Source organism: Zingiber officinale, chromosome 1A, assembly GCF_018446385.1.
Source record: "Zingiber officinale cultivar Zhangliang chromosome 1A, Zo_v1.1, whole genome shotgun sequence".
Classification (NCBI taxonomy): domain Eukaryota; kingdom Viridiplantae; phylum Streptophyta; class Magnoliopsida; order Zingiberales; family Zingiberaceae; genus Zingiber; species Zingiber officinale.
The window spans coordinates 140668360-140682447 of record NC_055987.1 but is presented as its reverse complement, the minus strand read 5'-3'; the positions used below and the strand labels follow the sequence as shown (position 1 = coordinate 140682447).

Here is a 14088-nt window from a genome sequence, read left to right as displayed (position 1 = left end):
AGAGAGAGGGTTGAGGTGGAGTTGGCCACGTGGACTGTCAATTGGGTCGCGGAGGGTTTTCACGGAGGATTGTCGTGGCAAGAATCGTTCCCCTTATATATTATATGTCACATAGTTCAACACAAACTAAAAGGTATGATATCTCTAAATTTATCTAACATTCATGAAATAACTATTAAAGTTTTATAATAATTATGAGTTAGTAACTATTACAACATACCCCAATTCAAAATTTAAGTGGAGAATATAAAAGATAATAATGAAAAATAACGTAATCAGATAATTAAGAACGCATAAAAAATTACAGTGGGCGTCATGATGATTCCAAAAATAAAGGCACACTTTTGATTTTTGACCATCAAAATTTAATTGGGATTTATTTTCTGAAATTTTATTTTTATAACTTTCTTATTTCGAAAACAAATAACTACGTTTCAATTGAAACTGGTAATATTTATTTATTTTTAATAATCGCTTGAATTCATTAAGAACACAAAAAAAGATTACCTTATTTAATTACATTTATTAAGAATATAAAAGAATTCCACTTAAAAATAGACAAAAAGAAGCATTCGTACATCACAATACAGCATTTACGGTGGATCAGCTTCACCCCCACAAAACAAATGTGGCAACTTAGCAACTGACTCAGCAGTCCTTCACTTGATTAATCCTAGAAGGAGATTATTTTCCCAGTTAAATATAAAGCATAACTTATGCACATTGTCGAATGTTGACCTCTAAAGGAATCAAACTTGTCCCATAAATGCAATATTTGTAGAAGAAAGACCCCAACGCACTGCAAAAAGAAGACTAACATGTCTAACTTAGTCATACAGTCGGATGGAAAGGGTTTATTCTAAGATTAACGCTTAATCTGGGCAATAGTTAGACCTCGAAGCACCAAAAAGATATAACGAAGGAGAGAGATCACTTTGTCGAAACCTCTCTCTCTCTCTCTCATTGAAAGGTGGGATATGTACAAGAGCAAGGGAGATGAAGGATTATAATGCCTCCTTCATCCACCGCCGGGAACACAAACTGTAGCAAATGGGGAGAAAATTCCACACTGCAAAATAAAGGTGAAAAATGAGAAAAGTAATTTGAGCCATGGGCGCATGAGGAGGCCCTGATTCCTCCACTGTCATTACTCTGAATCACTGTCTAAGTTGTTCTCCATGGCCTTTAGCCCCAGTTTCTTCTGCAAGCATCAAATCAAGCTACCATTAGAACACCAATTAAACAAATATAATTAGATACGATAAAGTCAATGCAAACACACCCACTCAAATCAAACCAGACAAAACCAAGAAACATAATATTTTCAAATGAGAAAAGTCACGCATCAAACAGTGTGTCATTGGTAGCAAAAATTAAGAGGAAAAAGGAGAACCTTCTTCGCAGACTTCTTCTCCCTCACTTCATATCTAGCTCTAGTCAAATCAGAAAGCCACATCCCTGGAAAACAATACTGCAGAAACAAAGCAAAACAAAAAGTAAATCATACTACTGTTTTTTGTAGTCCAGAAATTTTCTAAAGATCTCTGAACCATAGAACAATCAAATGATGCACAACACTATTACTGATGTAAACAAACTGTAAATCAAGGAGGAGGAATTATAGTATGTATACCTGGAGAGCCTTTTCAATGTTCTTGGGCCTTTTTTTGGGCCTGTGGGGCAGCTTGGTTCCTTTCATGGCAAGGAAGTCATCTTCCTTCTCCTTCCTGGAGAGGGAGATGTAAATCCTCGGCCACTCAAACTTGTCGAGATTTAGCTTTTCTCCTGCACTGGCCATCTCTATCTCAAATGGACATTTTGATGATTCTGTGTTCGCATAAATATCCGTTGCTTCTGCTTCTTCTGCTGCTGCTGCACAGCCATTCTGAGCAGGCTTGGCCGACGGCTTCTGGGCATTCTCAGGCAGGACTCTCGGAGATCTCTTCCCAGATTGAGTCAGGTCGTTGGATCCATCTTTGTTATTCCTGATCATGGTAGATGGTGGATAAAAAGAGGTCTTTAGATGAAACAAGGTGAAGATGGGTTAAGGTGGATACTGGACAGGACGCGATGAGGTATTAGAAAACTTTGATGTCACTATAAATGTAATGGTGAGCAGTGTGGATAAGCTAATAGAGAGGTATAACACCTTGATTAAGGCAAAAAAAAGGAGTAATTCCTAGAAGACAACATACCTTCAAATAACAAAAATCAAATGAAAAGGGAAAGAGACGCAGGGTGAAAAGTCAACAGAAATACGCTTTTGGTACAACAAAAAAACAAAAACAAAAAAGGCATTTGGAGGTAGACATGCTTTACATGAAACTTAAAAAAAAAAAAAAAGATAAAATTTTTATTGCAAAGTTACATTAGGGTTAACTAATTAGGTACAGAATTATGCTATAGATATACGCAGACCAGTGTTGGACTTACTTCGACTAATCTTAGAATCACCGATGAGACCTCACGATGGAAGTTTTCCATTAGTAAAATTATGCTTCAAATTGGGAAAAAAAAAAAATGAAGTCATCATTTTAACAGTCCCTTAGGACTGTCCAACACACTCTCAAAAGTATAAATTACGAGATGCATTAGTCCTAACGTAGCGATCTTTTACATCAGGATGTCAGATACCTAGTGAGTCATTTTCGCATCAACTGGGAATTGACCCCAAACTTTATATTTTTTCTACATTTCTGCAATATAAAAAAATATTAAATTGTTGTCATATACTAACCCCGGAGTCTCACACAGCTAGTCCCACAGTCATCTGTAGAGAAGTAAATCAGAAGAATAAATAGGTCACCACATGGGAAGGTATTTCCGGACGAAATCAACTCTTATCAATTTCTACAAATCTACTATGTGATGACTAGCTCAGCTATGCCTTGGAGGCACCCCAAACTTCATATTGGAGCAAAAGGGGATAACATTCATCCCCAGGAACCTTATATCGCAGTCCCCTATCAGATACCGATAGGTAAATCACGAAGAACATTTTGCTCTAGCATAGCGACCCTTTATAAGAAAAAAATCAAGCACCTAATGGGATACTTTTACACCTATTAAGAAATGACCCCAAAATATATTGAAACAACCATTACCAGCACCCCAAACTTCAAATTGAAACTTGAAAGGATAGCTCATCTAGACACTTCATGGAATCTCTAAAAATATTACACAACTGTAAGGATGTAGTTAATCATCAAAGCCGCCAAAACTATGTCCCTGCAACATCTACGACAACATCATAGGAGGACAATATATCACTGGGTGAAAATTTGGGGTGGTTAAAAACCGTGACCTTACATTTCATCTTACTATAGGTTAGAAAACAAACACAAATGATATCCATTCATCTAACCATACGAAGGAGCCAACCACTATTTACAACTGAAATCTATTATATTTTCGAAAAGAAATAAGATATTTTTTGCAGAAATTTCTTTTCACCTCTCTAGAGGGAAAACATTAATAAAAGAAGAAAAAGTGAACATGAGAATGGAGAATGGAGAAGGGGGAGCGACAAGATAAGAAATGGCGTACTTATTTCTTAGTGAACGGTGATTGGCGCCTCTCGTGTACAAGCCACAGGGCGGAGGGGGCATCGCCGCCGCCGCCGCCGCCGGCCACCGCTGGATTTTGTTTCTTGAGTTGGCGGAAAATTCATCCCCAGCCGACCGGTCGTCAGCCCTCGATCCACGGGACCTCTTATTTTGGCCCCACCGGAGAAGACCACCGCCTCCTACGTTGGGGCTCAATCCATTAACCTCAAAGCGAAGGTGATTGTTTTGAGCCTTCGCGGAGGATGGCCGGTTGTCGCATTGCGCTAGTAAGGATTCCGAAGGGAAGGAGTGGCGATGCTGCGATGTTGGGGAGGGATCTGCCGATCCCGACGCCGGCCGCGCTAGTGGAAGTGATTTACCTTCGGAGGCAATGTAGTCCGGAATATCATCATCTTCTTCGCAGGCTCGCAATGATAACTTCCTTCCATTGCAGAGGAGGAGAACATCCGGACTCACTTTCTGGTATCTGTGCGACCGCCATTCGATGTAAGATTGCATCATACTTCAGTAGATATTGTAAAAAGAAACATCTTAAATGAGATATCTTGAAGAATAGAATGGAGATGAGAAAACCCTAACACTGATACATGTGCAAGGAAAGAAATCGAAACTTTAAGAATTTGAATTAAAAATTGATGGTGTTCTTCAATAGAAAGGGAGAAGGAAATTGTATCAACAGGAAGTAGATCAAGCAGTAGTAGCAGTAGTTGGAGGAAATTTTGGCTGTCAGATTTCAATTGATGTTCGAAGAAGAAAACTCACCATGAAAAAGCCGAGAATTTCATAAGTGAGAGGTAAATGGAGAAATAAAAATGAGAAGAGGGATTGGACAGGGAAAATAATAATCTTTCAGTCCAGGTACAAAACCAATACAACAAAGAATGAACTAGAAAAGCAAGAGGCGACTGTATCGATCCTCGTCCACTGGGCTCGGGCCGCCGCTCCTTTTGCATCCGCTCAAACAGAACGATAAAAGCAAAGAGTATACCCACGCGAGGAAAGAAAACAACGAAGAACTCAAGATGGCTTACAGTTGCGAACTGATCAAAACAAAAGAAGAACAATCTTAGCAGGCTACAGATCCTGCACCAAGAGACATTGGACAAGCAGTATCTCGAAAATCTCACGAAGAACAGAAGGATCAAATGCTCAGAAGTAAAATCCCAAATAAAAGGAGATGGCAAGCATTTGGGCAAAACCAGGCTACAAGCTACAGATCAAAGCAACAGATGCGATCGTGAATCAGAACAGATCACGCTCCGCCTCCATCTCCCATCGATCCCGACCGAGGCAGGGCTCGGGAGAGGAAACCAAAGTACAAAAGGGTGGTCCAAATTGGAACCCGCACCGCAGGCAAAGACGAATAACAAGATCGACACAAACCTCATCATGCGCAAGTTCGAAATTGCGATCCAAGGACCAGCCTCCACCAAGTCATCAAACAAATCTCAGGCCTATTGCTCGCAGAGAACTCACGTCAATGGCGTTGCTGGAGAGCTAACTGCAGACCCCTTCCCAATCTAGTTCGCGTCTCGAGGAGCAATTCTTATGCCCGAGGAGAGAGAGCGAAGGAGAGAGGCTTCAGGCGAGGGTCCGGGAGGAGAGAACTACTGGGGCGATGGAAACAGCGGCCTCTGGGGTTAGGAGTATAACTGGAGAACCAGTCTCTTCCATTCACACCCATATAGGTTTTACTATTTACAAATCGACCCCTTCCGTAGGACTGTGTAACAATTTTATGTAAATAAATGACATGAAGGTTACGGAGCAAATTAGAAGAAATATTTTTCACATATTATAATAAATGTATGGAAAATAAGATTTTTTTTTACAGATTATAAAATAATAATAAACAATAGCAATATTATCAATACAAGAATAATTCATTTGATAAATTGATATAAATGGAAATGAAATTTTCGTTGCTATCTAATTTGACTTGATCAAACTAATTTACGTTGTGAAAAAAAAAGGTAAAAAGAAATGATATGATAAAACATAATTAATAAATAGATAATTCTTACATCATTTTGTCGGTAAATTTTTAAATGATTTGATGTCTTTTTATAATTCAAATATACTCGTCTAATTAATTTTAAAAAATAGACGATTTTCTTCTTAATTAACCTATTAAATAAATTCAAAACATAAATTATACATCTCTTATATCTTAATCTATCAGAGTCAGTAGTCATCATCATGTAAAAAGAGTTAACTGGTGAAATTATCATCAAAATTTGCATTGTGATAAAAAAGATTATGAAATTCCTGATCAACCTTTTGACTCACTAAAGAAGCATATATCTTGGCCTTTTAAAAATAATTCTTATAATATATTTAAATTATGGTATAGATTGATGTAGAAGTTTAAGGTGATGAAAAATTAGATTATATAAATTAATATTATAATTGTTTACTTGTACAATCATAATTATATAATATTTTTGATGGAAAATATCTGTACATTAAATTATAATTATTACCAACATTTTGATTTAGTTTTTTAATGTTTATATTAATTATATTTCCATTGTAAAATATATATACTATTAAAAATAGAAAGACAAACATATAGGTTGGCAAATTTAGTCCTTTCGGAAAAAATTAAAAGACAAATTTAGTTTTTAAAAACAATAAAAGGTTTTTTTATAATTTTTTTAATCAATAGATATTCCAAAATAGACATATTTATTTAATAAAGTCGATCGATCAATTCCCCAGAAGCAGCCAAATCATTTTCAAACCAGTTGAAACAAAAGCGTCCATAGTTTGACAATCAATTCCATTGATTGAACCGGAATTGACCAAAGTTCGGGATAATCCACTCCGTTTCGGTCTAGTGAACCGGATTCAAGATTAAACCGACACAGGTTTGATATAATTCCCACCAAATCAATACAAAATGAGGTCGACAAGATGCAGCAGCGTCTCAAAACGAGTGTTAATCTGATGTTAAATCTGATGTTAATCGCCTTCCTCCTCTTCTTTTCTGCGCCCTCCGCCGTCGTCGCCGCTGACTCGCCGTCGCAGGAGGCCGACGTCTCCTTCCGGCCGGGCTTCACGGTCGTGTTCGGCATCTTCGCCACCATGTTCGCTCTCATACTCCTCATGCTTTTCTGCGCTAAGTTTTGCCACCGCGGGCTTCTCACTCTCGAACCCTCCCTCGCCGCCGACGACCGATCGATTCTGCCCCTCCTCCAGCCTTCCGGAATCGAAAAGGTTGCCGTTGATTCCCTCCCTTTCTTTCGATTCGATTCGCTCCGCGGCGGCCGCGCCGGCCTCGAGTGCGCCGTCTGCCTCTCCAGGTTTGACGACGCCGATGTCCTCCGCCTTCTCCCCAAGTGCAAGCACGCCTTTCACATCGCCTGTGTCGACCGATGGATCGAGGCGCACTCCACTTGCCCCCTCTGCCGCGCTGGAGTCTGCGCCGAGGACGCCGCCCTCTTCAGGGGGCTCTCCGCCAGCTGCCGCTTCTTGTTCGCCTCCGACCGCCTCGACGACGTCACCGCGGCTACCGAACTTGAGCTCTTCGTAGAAAGGCAGCCCTTTGGCTCCTCAAGATTCAGCATCGGGAGCAATTTCCGGAGGACGGGCAAGAAAGGCATGGAGAAGGATGGAATTAGGGCAGAAGAAGAAGGGGATAACGCAGCTCAATACTTTCATAAATACAAGCACAGAATTGTAGTCTCCGATGTCATGTCCAGAGGCCGGTGGAGTGACGTCAACTCGTCGGATTTGCTTTCTTTGAGCGCAGATATGCTCAGCATTGCTTCGAGCAAAAGATTTAGCGAGGAAGATTTCAACTTGGAGCATGATGGAGCTGAAATTCATCGAGATGACAATGGAGGAGACAAAATTTCCGCAACTGATGAGAAGATATTGACGATTAAGAGAGAGATGGAGAAGAAGAGACTGCTAGAACTCAAAGTCAGGCAAATCAAAGGGAGCAAATCAATGGTTCTTTCCGGATTTGTTACTGATGTGAACTCAAGAGCTTCGATATCCTACAGGGCGAGATCGATGTCAGAAATCACTAATCTGTCAAGATTTGAGATGGGCAGAGATGCAGCCAGGAGCAGCACATGGGCAGGGGACAAAGATGAGAAATTTAGGAGGATTTGGCTGTCTATTGCAAGGAGGACAGTGAAGTGGTTTGCAGGGAGAGAAAGGAGATCACAGAGTAGCACAGAGGCGTCAACAAGTGCCTGATTGAAAATAGTTTGGCCCGGTATGTGCATAACCTTAATAACAAACTTTTTGATGGAATTTCTTTGTTCTTTTATGATGATTAAGTTAGATTTATATAGTTATACAATGAATTTATCTGATTTCTGAATGCTTGAAATTCAAACTAGATCATTGATTTCGAATGGGAAAAATATGAGTTTTTTGTTTCTATCTTCTCAGAAAGTGCTTGATTGTTTGATAGAATTGTTGGTATATGTTAGCGATATTTCTGAATTTACTTTATAAGATGAAATATAGGAAGAAATAGATTAAATTCAGAGGGGAAGAAAATTCTGCTACTGAGTGTTGTTTTCTTTCCAAATGAATATTTATAATTCCATATTCAATGCATATTTTTCTATATACCTTAACGCCCCATAGTGTTGGCCTCCAAGACATAGCGCAGACGGTAAACGCATGACATGTCTAGTGTAATGGTCAAGGGCCGATTTTCATGAATTGACGACCTGAGGTTTATCCCACCATATATTTAACGCCTGTGTACCTCATTTAACTCCCTTCACATCCGTGGGACCGTCACTAGGGAGCCGTTAAGATAACGGATTTATCTTTTTTTTTCAATGTATATTTTTCTATATATATGTTCGTATTGTTCATTTCCCGTCTCTCTTATTGAATATCTGTTTCTTTGTGTTATTAATACCTGTAAAATAGACGTCCGTGTTATCTCTTTTGTGAATTTCTTGGCATGATGAAGACTTGGGTAGCACCAATCCTATTCAATCCAATAGGAAAATTTCCTAAAAACCAAGAAAAAAACAAGAGGTAAAAGGGACAACTAATAAAGGGATAGTTCCACATGAGACAGAGTATCAAAGCACTTATGACTTGTTTCGATAGTCAGTAAAGTGCATTACAATTGGTCTTAATCTAGCTAACCTACCCCCTTTATTTCGGATTTTGATCAAATTTACTTTTTTTATGATGGCCAAACTTTCAAGGAGTTTTATTCTACATATATGTGTTATTGTCTGAATCTGAAATTATAAGTTATATTGCAGTCGACAACCAATATCTTGTCTATAGAAAGATCTGCGTCCATTTTTTTCTTCTTTTTTCATTGAACTAGTCAAATTTCTTCTATCACAAAATAAGGCATAACTTCCAACAAATTGAAATGCTGTGAACATCCACAGGAGTGGTCTGTATTTATTACTTTTAGAGAACAAAAAAATATTTAGTCATAGCACAAGGATTTGTTGAATTTGTCTCAAGGTGCAAAGTTTAATTACTCATTCTTCCCATTGGGCAAACTTTAATTTACCTGGAATTCCATAGCACAAAGGTTTGCCATCAGAAATTGTAGTGCGAGGAACAGCTACAGTCTCTATAACTCTTTAACCGACACATTGGAATAAATTATATCTCATTTATCACGGCAATGAATTAGAAATTAACAATAATGCACATTTCTTTTATATGTATCTGCACATGACTGACTCAAAGTTGTGATTGCAGCCTGGCAATTAACAAAAAACAGAGGAAACTGGCAACTCGTTGGCCAAATGAAGGTGATATTGTTTAATTAGATCAAAGTGAGTGGATGTGTCTTGTGGACCTCGTGGTCATCAGTTGACCTAATTCTCTCCATTTGTATTACCCTAACTCATTAGGGAGGGAGGTTAGCTAGAAAAAGACCAAATTGAAATGAGCTCAACCAAGTTTGAATATCATTTAAATTCAGCACAATGGAATTGGAGTCACAGTGGGTTTGAGGTCGGCTCATCCAAGGTGAATAGGAATGGAATCAATTTGGGCCTCTGGAATTGCGATGAGGTGGACTTGAATTCTGTTAGGTTGTGGTGGAGCAGTATGGGTCAGTTTACAGCTGTAATTGAGCTGAGCCAAGTTCGAGCTCATGCCAGCTCGAGAAAATTACAGAGGCTTGACTTGAGCTTAGCGAGCTTGTGAGTTTGAGCTCTAGTCAAGCTCAAGTCTGATTTGGAAAAATAAATTAAAAATTTGTGCAAATAGGATTCGAACCGTGAATCTTAAATACACCGAATGACATGCTCTAATCATAATCCAAAAACTCCTTAACTCATTCTTCATTTTAAAAGTAATAATAATTTTAATTATTAAAATATTAAATTTACCTAGCTTGACAAGACTCGACGAGCCCTCGAACCAGTATTAAATGAGCTCGAGCTCGGCTCGAATGTTAAACAAGCAGACTTAAGCTCGGTCAAATTCGAGCTTGAGTTGAGTTTTGACCGAGCGGCTCACGAATGACTCGATTCATTTACACCCTTAGATCAATTGCCCTGGGATAGAGAAGACTGAGAAGATCAAGGCGGTCATGGTGAGTTAGTGCCTAAAAGTTATATTCCATGCAGCCCTCGACTCTCTTTGTAGGTCTCAAAGTATGTGTTTGTCTGAAGACAGTGTGATATGTAACCTAGACATATGAATAAGTTCCATAGGTATATTTGCAATTGTGTGTTCGAGATAGTAGCTTATAAAAAAAATGATTAATCAGGTTGGGTAACGTCGAGTCTAGGGTGATCGGTTTGGCCCTACAGAAATTTTTCATCGGTTACCAGGATAAATCGGGAGTCCAACATCCTTTAGGTGTGTGCCCCATTTAGAGAAAAAATTCTTATAAATTCGTCATAGCCGGGGCTCAAACTGCAGGTACCTAAGTAACAATCTGAATACTCTGTCGCTGTACTTAAATTGAGAGAGAAGAAATTCAATTAAATTGTATGTGATTTCTACACTCACTCAAAAGATAATGAACTTGATAAAGATCTTCAAATCGAAGGAGACTTGCAGATAATTTTCAGTAGCTTGTACTTGTTCTAAGTCACAACTATAATAACTATGTCATATAATAAAATGCATGCTAGAGACTTATTTTACTGTGGTGAGAACGTATTTTTCAAACCATACTTGGAGTGCTGGCTTAAAATCATATAAAGTAGATATATTTTTTTACATCCATTTGATAAAATGGTTGATCAAACAACAAGATAAAAGAATAATATCATGTGAGCAATTAGTGTAAAAGTTTCTTCATAATGTATTATATATTTTTTTTGTGTGTAAAATAGAGACAAGATTGATGGATAGCAGTTGACCTTGTCTGAAGGTTAGAGAGATGACGCGCTGACTCAGGTGGATGGTCTGTTGATCGGCGAAAGACTTCTTTAACCGGTGATGGAGCTCCTCAATGATCCTATATACAATCCGACAATCCAACAAAGTGTTAGTGACCAAAGACTAGGGAAGGATCCCTGACAAGACCCTCCGACATTCAAGTCAGTACGTTTTTCGACGAGTGCGCGAAGAAGTGTAGATGATATGTGCGAGAGTAAGGTTTAGATGATGCTCATAAGGAGAAGATCCCCCCTTTATATATCACCTCTCACAATCTACGTGATCATAAGGTGGACCCTTGTGTCGGAGTTTGTTAGGTGATGGAAAAAAGTACAGTTTGGGTGTTCCATAATAATAGTCCGATGAATCTTTTTTATACCCATAGATGTATCTCTTTTGCCATTTATGCTTTGCGCCATTATTGAGGAGATTAAGAGAATATGTTGTCGTGATTAATTGGCTTATGAGAGACATGATAACTTTCGAAGAAGGCTTCAAAGGAATATTCACCAACAAGTTCTGGTAAGTTGTTATAATGTTGTCTGCTGAATATATCGCGGTCAGTTCATAAGGCCGACCGTATTACTTGCCATTATATCAATCTGCTCTGTCATATGTTAAATACTGCCAAGATATGTTCAGAGACTAATATAGTACCCACAATATGCCCAGAATCCATTCAAGGTGTCATATGATAAATCATGTATGTTAGAACTTTATTTTAGGAACAATATGACATCAAGTAACTTAAACCCGGTCGATCTTTGCCCGGCCGACCGTATATATAGAGTTTCCTTAGGATAAGTGTCTTTAAGCTCGCCCGGTCTTTGTCCGACCGAGAGTACGTCTAAAGCCTTATATTCAATCGACCTTTATTCGGCCGATCTGATATAAAGAGGTTTATGAGGCTAAGTGTCTTTAAGCCCGTCGGGTCTTTGCCTGGCCGGGCATACACATAGAACCTTATGCTCGACTGACTTTTATCCGGTCGATCTAGTATAAAGAGGTTAGTGAGGCTAAGGGTCTTTAAACTCGTCCAGTCTTTGCCCAGTCGGGCGTACACATAGAGTTTTATGCTCGACCGACCTTTATCTGACCAATCTAGTATAAAAAGGTTTATGAGGCTAAGTGTGTTTAAGTCTGCCCAGTCTTTGCCCGACCGAGCGTACATATAGAGGCTTATGCTCGACTGACCTTTATCCATTCGATCTAGTATAAAGAGGTTTATGAGGCTAAGTGTCTTTAAGTCTGCCGGTCTTTGCCCGATCGGGCATACACATAGAGTCTTATGCTCGACCAACCTGTATCCGACCAATCTAGTATAAAGAGGTTTATGAGGGTAAGTGTCTTTAAGTCCATCCGATCTTTGTCGATCGGGCGTACACATAGAGCATTATGCTCGACCGACCCTTTGTCCGGTCGTGCAAGTATAAAGATTTTTAGAAGGCTTAAGTGTCTAGAGTCCGGTCAACTTTACCTCCGGTCGGACTCCTTTGAACCCGGCCGGCCATTTACTGACTGAGCTTATTATTTTTTTAGTTTCAACATAAAGTCCTCGAGTCCTTATATCCAATCAAGTTTCTAACCAGTCGGCCTTATCCAAACGTCCTGCTTTAGGGTCGTGCGGGCAAGACCCGAGAACTTTAAGGCTGGCGATCAACAGAAAGTGCAGAACTCTCCTTTACCTTAACTTTGACCGTCACATCACCTTGACTTTGACCATCGTGTCATCTTCTAGATCCACTCGATATAACTCGCATCACTAGTCTACCCTTCAAGTCTAGTCGAAGGAGGTATAAGTGACTGACTGGACTTAAGTCCTATTTTTTCCCACTCGCCTCCTTACTATGGTCATTCGACAGTTCGTGCTCTTACTCGTACCTTGGACATTTACTATTTATAAAAAAGGGAGTATTGAGGATCTACGAAAAGACATTTTATCTACAAAATGCATCGCTTGTCGTGTTCATCATAAATGTTCATTTATTGGTGAGTGCCACGTGGTACCACTACTCATTCTCTGCAACGTCTTCTGACATTCCCCATTCGCATGATGCAATGGCATGCTCAACTTTATAAATCAACGACCCTCCTTAGTCCTGCTATTTCAATTTAACGGTGGCAATTAAACTACCTTTTATAAAACCCTAGGCGTCGTGGGTTCCTCACGCTTTGTCCTTCATCTTTTCGGGCCCATTTTCTCCAACAATCTTCCTTCTTCCGTCTATTTTCTCCAGCGACCTTCCTTCCTCCGCATCCCTTCTTTCTCAAATTCCAGATAACATAGTAAGTTACTCATCCTCTATCTAAGTTTCATTCTATCATGGCTTAGGAATCTTTTGCCCCTTGGTATAGCTCTGCATCTTCAAGTTTTGATGCCTCTGATCGAGCTTACCTCTACTCTAGATATGAAATCGCTCGCGATTATCGTATTTGTCTTCCTTCCCCAAACAATCGTCCTAACCTTCCTCTCGATAATCATATTACTTTCTTTTCCGATCAATTAATGGCCCGTCTGTGTTTCCTCATTCATTCTTTTTTGTCGACAGTAAGCCAATATTCCCACATCCCATTGCAACAGTTTGTGCCGAACGCTTTCCGGTATATATGCGGGATATTTATGTTGTTTCATCTGTTCGAGATTCCTCTTACTCTTCGCAATCTTTACATATTTGCTTACCCAAAAAAATCAAAAGTTGTGGTCTTCCTCTATCAGTCTCAATCGAAAGCAGCTTTCTTCAAGTACATGCCGTCCTTGAACAAGGCCTAGAAGTCCCACTTTTTCTTCTTAGAGATGTCAAATCCTGCTACTTAGTCTGTTAGTTGGCAATCTTTCTTTTCTTCTCTTCCTGATCCTACAAAACTTAAACATGATCCAATCTTTCTTTCTTATCTTCCCAAATTGAGCAATCAATGCTTTAGAATTCACAAATGCCTATAGGAAGGCTTTTTATATCTTTTTTGTTTGAGCCTCATTCAAAAGAGACTACCCTGTCCCTTTGGAAAGTTTTAGTAATTTCGATACTTACACTATCGCTAACTAAAATATTTTTTATTTTGTGCAGTGGATACTATTCTTTTGTCCTTGATTGATGAATTAATCGATCTGAGAGTGGGGGAGCTTCGTGCCAAGGAACAAAAGTTGTTTATTGAGCGGGGTTTACCATTACCCCCT

At 39.2% G+C, this 14088-nt stretch overlaps 2 protein-coding genes across 2 annotated transcripts; one reads left to right on the top strand and one right to left on the bottom strand.

The window, feature by feature from the left end:
- Window positions 1–575: 575 nt before the first annotated feature.
- On the bottom strand, window positions 576–5189 carry LOC122036060. The gene is made up of 5 exons (XM_042595248.1): window positions 4950–5189; window positions 3547–4032; window positions 1634–1985; window positions 1394–1471; window positions 576–1201 (listed from the first exon to the last, which is right to left on the bottom strand). Exons 1-5 carry the CDS (start codon window positions 4955–4957, stop codon window positions 1148–1150), a joined length of 978 nt encoding a protein of 325 aa, XP_042451182.1. The 5' UTR covers window positions 4958–5189; the 3' UTR covers window positions 576–1147.
- Window positions 5190–6476: 1287 nt separating this feature from the next.
- Window positions 6477–9434, top strand: LOC122036050 (E3 ubiquitin-protein ligase ATL42-like). The gene is made up of 2 exons (XM_042595238.1): window positions 6477–7794; window positions 9273–9434. The coding sequence occupies exon 1, from the start codon at window positions 6483–6485 to the stop codon at window positions 7773–7775; it is 1293 nt and encodes a 430-aa protein (XP_042451172.1). The 5' UTR covers window positions 6477–6482; the 3' UTR covers window positions 7776–7794; window positions 9273–9434.
- Window positions 9435–14088: the final 4654 nt, after the last annotated feature.